Source organism: Ceratotherium simum, chromosome 19 (assembly GCF_057802395.1).
Source record: "Ceratotherium simum simum isolate JZ-2026a chromosome 19, ASM5780239v1, whole genome shotgun sequence".
Classification (NCBI taxonomy): domain Eukaryota; kingdom Metazoa; phylum Chordata; class Mammalia; order Perissodactyla; family Rhinocerotidae; genus Ceratotherium; species Ceratotherium simum.
In genome coordinates, this window is record NC_141918.1 from 55,253,427 (window position 1) to 55,262,500 (window position 9,074).

The 9,074-nt window shown below is 43.1% G+C and overlaps 1 protein-coding gene across 4 annotated transcripts in view; it reads right to left on the reverse strand.

The window, feature by feature from the left end:
* Positions 1-852: 852 nt before the first annotated feature.
* MAP7 (microtubule associated protein 7) overlaps positions 853-9,074 on the reverse strand; it is a 172,459-nt gene continuing 164,237 nt past the window's right edge. For 3 of the 4 annotated variants that reach the window (XM_087444164.1, XM_087444163.1, XM_087444162.1), the window contains 2 exons: positions 4,319-4,542; positions 853-2,306 (listed from right to left, as the gene is read on the reverse strand). In XM_087444164.1, coding sequence (XP_087300290.1) covers positions 2,296-2,306; positions 4,319-4,542 — 235 coding nt within the window. In that variant the 3' untranslated portion in view covers positions 853-2,295. The remainder of the gene's footprint in view (positions 2,307-4,318; positions 4,543-9,074) is intronic. The other variant, XM_087444165.1, reaches the window with a different exon arrangement.

A 9,074-nucleotide genomic window follows, 5' to 3' on the forward strand; every position in this document is an offset into this window, starting at 1 on the left:
TGCTGCCTGATCCCACCAGGTGACCCATCCTGCCTGCGGAAGACCACCGCTTCTGCTTCCCTGTGAATCTTTCAGTCAAGGTGTTTGTGGGATTAAGAGCAGAGAAGAAACTTCCCCAATCTTTCCAAAGGCCCTGCTTGCTAACAAATATTTGTCCATGTGAGAGAACTGTTTTAGATTTGTTTTTATTGTAATACACTACCAGGTAGTGAGATTATGCAGGAGGAGACAATAATATATTACCTTTCAGGAAAAGCTGGCCTCCATCTACCCAATGATCCTGTGACTGGTGACTGAACTGGCCTGACAGTCTACGACGGTGTGGAAAGAAAACTGAAAGCCCACTTGCCCTCATTCCAGGGTGAGGGTCATGCGGATCCCTGAGCACTGCCCTAGTGTAGTGCCCACTGGAGACCTCTGTGAGGTCCACAGCTGAATGCTGATCTTCAAGGCTGGACAGAAAGCAATCCAGTCATTTAAGGGTCAAGTTTGTCCTTTGGCAGTGTTGTTCTTAAAATACATTTAACAATTTTATGCTACTTCTAATTAAAACTTGATTACTTAGAAGTCTTTCAGTTTGCTAATGACTGCTCAAGTTTAAAAATATAAATGAAAAAAGGAAAACTTAGCCAAAATAGAACCACTGCTCTAAATTTTAAATAAACCTGTTCTGTATGCCTGTTCAGAGGAAGCTGGGAAAATGTAATTGAGGTTAAATGAAGGGCAATTTGAAAGCTCAAGAATGAACCTGAGTGAAGTTATAACTACGAGAAACCTAAAAGGAAAACTATGTCATACACATTTTATTTGGTGTTTCGTGCTAGGTCGATTTAAACAAATAAAACGACTTGGTTAAACAGATTTTTTTTAATATGACTATGTGTATATGGGCAACTGAGAATAGGGAAAAACCCCAAATTAATGTTTTAACAAATTACAGCTGTTATTACAGATGATATGCTTGGATTTTAAGGAAACAGTCTAATAAGTGAATAATCTCTCACTCAACAGATTCACCAATAGCTCTTTTAATAAAACCCACACACTACAGTGGTCGAAGTTTTTAACATCCACATAAAAACACGTGTTCCCTCTCCTTCAGTATTTAGTTCTTAGTAGTCTCTAAAATGGTAAAATAAAATTGAATTTATATTAAAATTGAATTACATTATTTATGAAAGTGCAAGTTTGTACAGCTCAACTCAGCAGCACAAGTGAAGAAGGAAAGCAGAAGGTGATGGACGCCACGCAGAACGAGGACACTCGTGAAGGCATCCTGCAGTGTCCTGTGTGCCAAACAGTCGACGTTCCATTAGTTCTCCATTGCTCTTAAACGAGCACAACCAAATTCTTTTTCTATTTAAAGGAGTATTAAATCTCTACTCCCCCCTACATAATCCGTGATCAGGTAAGGCAAAGGTAAGTCCCACCACCACTGGGGACAGAACCAACAGAGTTCGGAAAGAGCCCTGAATTGTCAGCGACATTCTCTCACGGTGACACAAGGAGTGCAGCTAATAAATCAAATCTGCAATGTTGTCACATGTTCTAATTTATTTGATTAGTTTATCTGGAAAAACTTTATAAATACATTGTTGAAGAGGAAAGTAAATTATTTTCTTGCTCTGAAAAAATAATGTTTTTTTCACATTTTAAAACTATTCAGTATGCTTTTGCAAAAAGGAGCTGCAGGAACGTGACAGCTGGGTCTGCAGAATGTCCACACACAAGTTGCTTTACAAGAACCTGGTAATCTGCCTATAATTTGCCTCTACAAACAGAGTTCTTTGCAATAATATTTAAACAAACAGGCTTAATTTAAACACCTCTCCTATTCACTCTACCTGTAGAGCTAAGAGGTACTTATTTTTCAAGTATTATACTGCAAAAGGTGAATTTTTTTGTGCCAATTTTACATTAGCTTTTAAAGACCAAAATACCAAAATATCTATGTGAAAAACCATGCCTAGTCAGCCCATTTCTTTTATAGTCAAATGCTTCCATCTTTTAGAGAATGCAGAAAAATATTGATTTACTAAGAAGGAGGACACTGGAAAAAGCCATTTTAAAGTATTGAAGAATAAGGAGCATTTCTTTTTCTCTGTTGGCGAAAAGTATTAGAAAAGCTCTCCAGTCTGTTGTCTTTAGCTGGTTTTAATAAACTCTTTTCAAAATGATGGTCAAAAAATCTTTAGAAAACTGGAGGAGGGGGGTGCTCCTTCACAGCACGGAGGGAATTCCAGGAATTGCAGCAATTCTTATTAAACTTCTGCTTTGGTTCTTCAGAAGAAATGCTCATATAACTTCTGTATTAGGAGACAGAAAAAGAACAGATTAACATGATTGTATCTAAAATCTTAAAGAATACTATGCTAGTATCTTACATTTCTAAAACTTAACCATGCTTTTATTTATTTGGTTTTTTTTAAAGATTTTATTTATTTTATTTTTTGCCCCCAAAGCCCCAGTAGATAGTTGTATGTCATAGCTGCACATCCTTCTAGTTGCTGTATGTGGGACTCGGCCCCAGGATGGACAGAGAAGTGGTGCCTCAATGCGCACCCGGGATCCGAACCCGGGCTGCCAGCATCGCAGCGCGCGCACTTAACCACCAAGCCACAGGGCCGGCCCAAGCCATGCTTTTATATACTTCGTCTTATATAATAGGCAATTTTATCAGGATCCACAGTCTTATATTTAAGTGAATTCTACCACTAGTAGGAAAACACACGTCCTTGTCTTTCCTTCAACTTAGGCTCTATCATTTACTTTTCTAAACTGTATATGTCGACTGTACTTTTCTTTGAGGTTAGGGATTTTCATTCACTTGTCTTGTATCCTCAGTACTGATTCTTTGGGCTCCAAACGTATATTGGAGGTTAAACAAATGTTTGTTGATAAATAGTCATGACCCCATGAGAACCCTTATACTACTTAAGGTCACAGCACTGGACTAGGTTCCAAGAGAAGGTAGGGAAGGGTGGGAACAGTGAGAATGGAATGACAGATACTCAAAAGGTGATTTATGGCCTGGCAAATACAGCAGGACGTCACCTGGAGACTCCTTCCCTCTCCGTGAATCTGCAACACAAGGCAGGAAGCTGCACCATGAGTGTTTCCACCAAAGTACAAGTAATCAGATTGTTCCCAAGGGCTTAAGAACTAGAATGCCAGGCCTGGGCTGGACCCTACAGCTTCCTTTTACAGTCTAGAGCGGCAGATCACTGAAGTGAAGTTGTACTCCCAAGGTTGGTAGACTAGAGCAGGAGAGACCAGCTTCACCTGGACAGGTGGTTCAACACAGGCTTTTCAACCGGTTAAAGGGGAAAATATTTGTTACAAGTTCATAGATGGAATCTAAAAGATAAAACAATTTGACCACAAATAATTCTTTACTGACTCCATTTAAATATGCTGGATTTGGCCAGCTCTGTTCATAAGAGTATAAAGAGATGCTGGTCAATAATGAAAGTGGTCTGCGGAGAAGAGAAGCTGATAGAATTCCCAGAGGTTTGCAAAGAGATGGAGCTGGGATTATCCCACTCATTCTTGAGGCTGACGGGATTGTGCTGTTGAGTTGCTATAACCATTGAGTTCGTAGTTTTTGATGTTGCTCCTTATTTCTTTGCGTCCTGTAAAGCTACTGTTCTTTTTACACAAGACTTCAGTGTGAGTCCCAGAAACAGGTCAAAGAGAGTCACTGGGCAGTTTAAACAACAGCTACAGTCACTCAACAACAGGTGAAAGACCCTCGGGCTCAGTATGCTCCTAGTTTGGAATATCAGTTTCATTACCTAAATTTTAACTATCTTATTACACTTAAAAAGGACAATAGTATATTATCCAGGTTGCTAAACCCAAATGAGAGAAAAATGGTGAGAGAACAAGATGACACTTTTCAAATACCTAAAGAACTGAGAAAGATGGAATAAAAACCAAACCGACCTTTTCTCCTGTGGGCAGAACTAGGTTCAGCAGTCCCTAAGATGGTGGGGCATGAAGAGCTTGCCCTAACATGAAGCCTGCTCTGACAGTGGGTGCCATTGGGCCATGGGTGCTGCTCCGTGAGGGGAAGCTGAAGGACACCCAGTGGGCGCTGAGACTGGATTTCTACATTGAGTGGGAAAACAGAAGGGACTCTAAAAGTTGCCCAATCCAACTCAAAATTCATTTCCTGTGATCCATGCACAATCTTTTCCATGTGACTTATCTGGTCCCTTGGAGGATGGAGTGTGCCCCATCACACTGCAGAAGGTTCATTCCCTCTTGAGTGTCACACACTCCTGAGGATTCCTGAAGGAGTCTGAGGCAAGCTTACCTGCTATCTGTTGTGTCTGAACACCATCTACCTGAGGCAGGGGCCCAAGTGTCCCTTCATCATCAAAGGCCAAAATTGGATTCAAAGGAATTTCTGGGCTCTCTCTGTTGGTGACATCTAATCTGGATGGTTTAGATCCAATGGGTAAGTTTATAATTTCTTCAAAATTCTCATTCTGAACAGAGACTCCATTTTCATTTGGTTGTTTTTCCAAATTGGGAGTACTAGGGAATTTTAAAAATCAAAATTAAAATGAATTAGTATTAAAACTGGAAAACACATTTTTAGTACAACCAAAACCTGTTTTATAATAAATAATTTTATAATTTTACAATCAAAATGTTAGACTGATTGACCATATCCTTACTAACAAAAATGGTGAATTCTGACATATTGGTATTTTAAATTCTTATTTTAAAAAAATCTGTTTTTGTTATAAAACTTATCAAATGGAACAATTTATCAATTAGAACAGATCATCCTCGACAGTTCTGCACACACTGAACAATCTCCACTGCAGGCGTCTCCACATTCCTTTGTGTGATGAAGAGCGGCCCTTACTAGGACCCTCACTTCCAAGGGGAGGGGACTGTAATTCGGGGATGAGGGGATAATCTGTACAAAGTCACACAACTACTAAGAGACAGTCCAGACTGAATGCACAATCTCTGGATCTCTGGTCCCGTGTTTTTGTCATTACCTCATGTTGTACACTCCCTGCTATTCAAAGTCTAGCCTTTCCTGGGTATCTCCAGCTTCCTAAGACACATGCATAATTTTATAGGTAAATTGTTCAAGACCAACCTTCCCGTTTTTACCCCTTAAATCTGCCTCTGACCCTACCTGATTCTCGTTAATTCATGCTGAATATCTTGCACCTACTTTTAAGGTACATTTAACTGGCCATCAAAGCCAGAATTTTCCACCTACAGTTTCTCTCAGGTTTTTCACTCTCCTCACAAGCTCCATAACCAGACTGGCAGCCCTTGATGGTACATATTCATCACTATGCCTCACGACGCAGCGAAACAATGCCTGGGCTTCAGATGGATGTCAATGTTATTGTTCACGTTATCTGACTGCAGCAGCAAACATACGTGCAAGCTTCATGATCTGTTCAGTGCTCCACTCATGTACCAAAATGACCCTCCTATCCGACAAAATCCTAGACTTAAAATTTTCCAAAGGAAACCGAAAAACACTAAAAATACGAAGCAAAAATTGTGAATAAAGTAATGCACACCTGATCTTTCCATTGCCTTTTTTTTTTCTTTTTTTTTGAGGAGTCTTTGCTTTTTTTCCCCTATTGAGGAAATAGTTTACTTTCTTTAATCAGCAGGGAGTACTGACTTTGTGGAATACATCCTAAAGCGTTTTTGATTTGGATATGTTGGTACATTTTTGTTAATTATTAAACTTTTTCTTCTAGAAAAAAAAATAAAGAAGTCCTAAGTGTCTCAGAAGGCACTGCAGGGTACACTGAAAACATTATCTGCAACAGTGCTGGAAAAAGAACACAGTAATATGATACAGGCGGGGGCGGGGAGAGGGGGCCTGGCCTCAGGGTGGTCTGCCCGCATGCGCGTGCACACACTCACGCCTACACCTGCCTTTCTGAGGGCTTGGGCCGCCACACCCATCCTCCTCCTCCTTCCCAGCACCAAGGGGCTTTCTGTAACCAGGGAAACCGTTCTCGTTCTCACCCTGAAGAGGTTTCAAGCAGAAGTCCTGGCTAATGGTCAAGAGAAGGACCGCATCTCCAAAGCCCTCACTCCTTGGCCAGCTCAGCTCCTGTCACCGCCCAGGCCCGCGTGTGCTGACAAGTTGTAACCGCGACGCCAAGGCCAACGCCAACCCCGGACGTGAGTCAGCGCTGACTTCACTTTCCCCGCCCGCTCCTCCCCGCCCACCCCACCATTCTCACTTGTTAGCAGTCACAGGACTAATGGTGCCACATGCTCTGGGTGATCAATTATTAAATGTTCAGAGGACACTGTGACCAGCAGAAACTATACAACTGAAGTCACTGAGGTTAGGGACTGTGGATCTGTGAGTCCTCTCAGGATAAGAGCACCAGCTTCTGAATTCCCTCTCTCGGGCTACGCTCTGGAGGGGAAGCTGGATGCAAACTGGTGAAGACTGTGCACTTCACTTGGTCAGTGCAAAACCCATCCGGGGAACGGCGCTGGGGCCATGGTGGGCATCTGACAGTCCACACAGCCTACCGTAGTCAGGGCCTTATTGTTTCGTGATGTTTATTACCATGTTACAGCAAGTAACTTTAAAATTAAAAGTGATACCTCTCTTTCTGTTTGAATGATGGGGGCTTGGGAATGTTACTTTTCCTTTAGGCAAAACTAAAAACAATGATAAACTCCTAAGATTTGGAGGAAAACCACTAGCTCAAAAACCAAAATTACTACAAACTCCTTGTTTAAGAAAGAAAGAACATTCTATTGCAACGACAGTCCCCAGGCCAGGAACAGGCATAAAACGTCTTCTGGGGTATTAGGAGGGTGAGACAGTAAGCAGCCTGTACACCCAGGAGAAGAGTTTAGCGTCCAGAATCGAGATTCTCAGCTGGGGGTGGAAGAATAGAATAACCTGGGAAACAGAACCGTTTCTTCCCCACACACTTGTGCTCACACATCCATCCGTGCCCTCTGCTTCCTGTTCCATGGCAAGCTCCCCATCCATGAACAAACACTCCTCCACTCTATGGGCGCCTCCCTCTATCAATACTCTCTCTCAAGAACCAAAAACGGCTTCTGGAGTAAGAATCTTCCTGCTTGGGCTCACAGGTTTCTCTGCACCTTTAAAAGCTGGCCAGCATTCTGGTAACTCCAACCCTCTTCAATTCCACCTACTGCCAGTGGGGAGCCTGTTGGACAAGGAGAATGGCTTTCAGGCTTGAAAAGGCTTGCACACCCGGGGCTGAGAGCCAGAGAAACCACAAGGCCCAGACACGTCACTCAGGCCCCTGGAGGTCAAGGGGAGGGAGAAGGGTTCAGGGTCTCTCTGCCCCAGGAACGCTGCTAGTGCCAGCTGCCAGAAAGGTAACATGAGGAGGACACTGCCACCCGGGGTGCTGCTGGACAGCTTGCTGATGTGTCCCCGGGGTGGGCAGGGGTGAAGGTAACCCGGTTCACAGGACTCGTTTATTTTTCCTGAGGAGAAGGCCCCCCCATTGTATTAGGTACTCGAGACACTGGAAAAGGGAAACTTCTCCCAATCTGAAGTAAAGATATTCACTCTGAGGAGTGGAGTTTTCCAGTGAAAACAAACCCTGCCCCAGCGCTTACTGCACCTGTCCTGTGGAATTCCAAAGTGTCACCCACATCAGGTTCCCCGGAAGGACCTGGGGATCTCCAACCAGCAATTTAACTCACAGTGGGCAAGCTGGAGACACTGACAACTCTACTTTGGGTGCACAGGAGAGTATTTCATCAAGATGTTGACTGATTACCAGGACCATGGATGCTTCATTAACCCTAATGCACTGAGGTGACAAACAATGACTCTGGTGAATGAGTTCAAGGTTGACTTGAAATTGGGAGTAAAAGGGAACATCAGTGGATGTGATTTATTCGTAACTTTAAAGTCTTTAACAGGATTTCAGAAGTAAAACTGTTTAAAGTTGAGTCCCCACTAAATCAAAGGGAATGTTTATTTGTGAATAGGAAACCGTCTTAGGGAAGGTATTAAAGGCAGGTTTAAGCAGGTCCTTCTCTGGATGGAAGAGTAGGAGTAGCCGAGAGCCTCAGGAGTCAGTGCTAATGCTAGTTCTAGAATAATCTGGAAGACGTGCAGGATGAAAAATGTAAGTATGCAGATCATGTTTATTCTGGGAAATGCAAGGCATAAGAATAATCCCTTGAGGATAACAGGGAAAATAATTAAATCTAGGCAACATCAAAGCAGTGGGCTTAGGGAACTGTAAGCTGAACATCCCTAAGAGATGGAGCCCAACAGTCACAATGGTGGTAAGAGATCTTGCAATCACTGTCAACTGTTTCCTGGGGACACTGATTCCTTTAGTTTTTATGGCTAAAAAAGGCCAATAAGGGGCTGGCCCGGTGGCGCACTGGTTAAGCGCGAGCGCGCTGCTTCGGCAGCCCGGGGTTCGCAGGTTTGGATCCTGGGCACGCACCGACGCACCACTTGTCCAGTCATGCTGTGGTGGCGTCCCATATAAAGTAGAGGAAGATGGGCATGAATGTTAGTCCAGGGCCAGTCTTCCTTGCCAAAAAAGAGGAGGATTGGCATGCGTGTTAGCACAGGGCTGATCTTCCTCACAAAAAAAAAAAAAAAAAGGCCAATAAAATGCGAGAAGATGGGATAGCAGACGCAACACGAAAGCATTTTTCCGCAACATCACACTGCAGCGAGGGTACTGGACACTGCGCTTTAGGAGGATCAAGATAACATCTAACATCTGTAGGGTACAACAGAGTTTTTAGGGCTTCTTCACAGACAATGTTTCTTTGGGCCTCCCAATACCTTGTGGGGAAGACAGCTGTGTCCAGACGAGAACACTACATCTTACTCAAGCAGGTGAATCCCAGGGTTGCTGGACTTCTCAGAGGAAAACCTAGGACTCCAGCCCGGGACTTCTAGTTCTAAAGCTCTTCTTCCTCCACCCCACAGGCACGCTGAGGAACCTCTAGAGAAACACGACTAAAAAGATCAAAGAGCTGGAGAAGGAACCTTTTAAAGATAAGGCGAACCTGTCAGTTCAATTTTTTGCCTCTCAGCT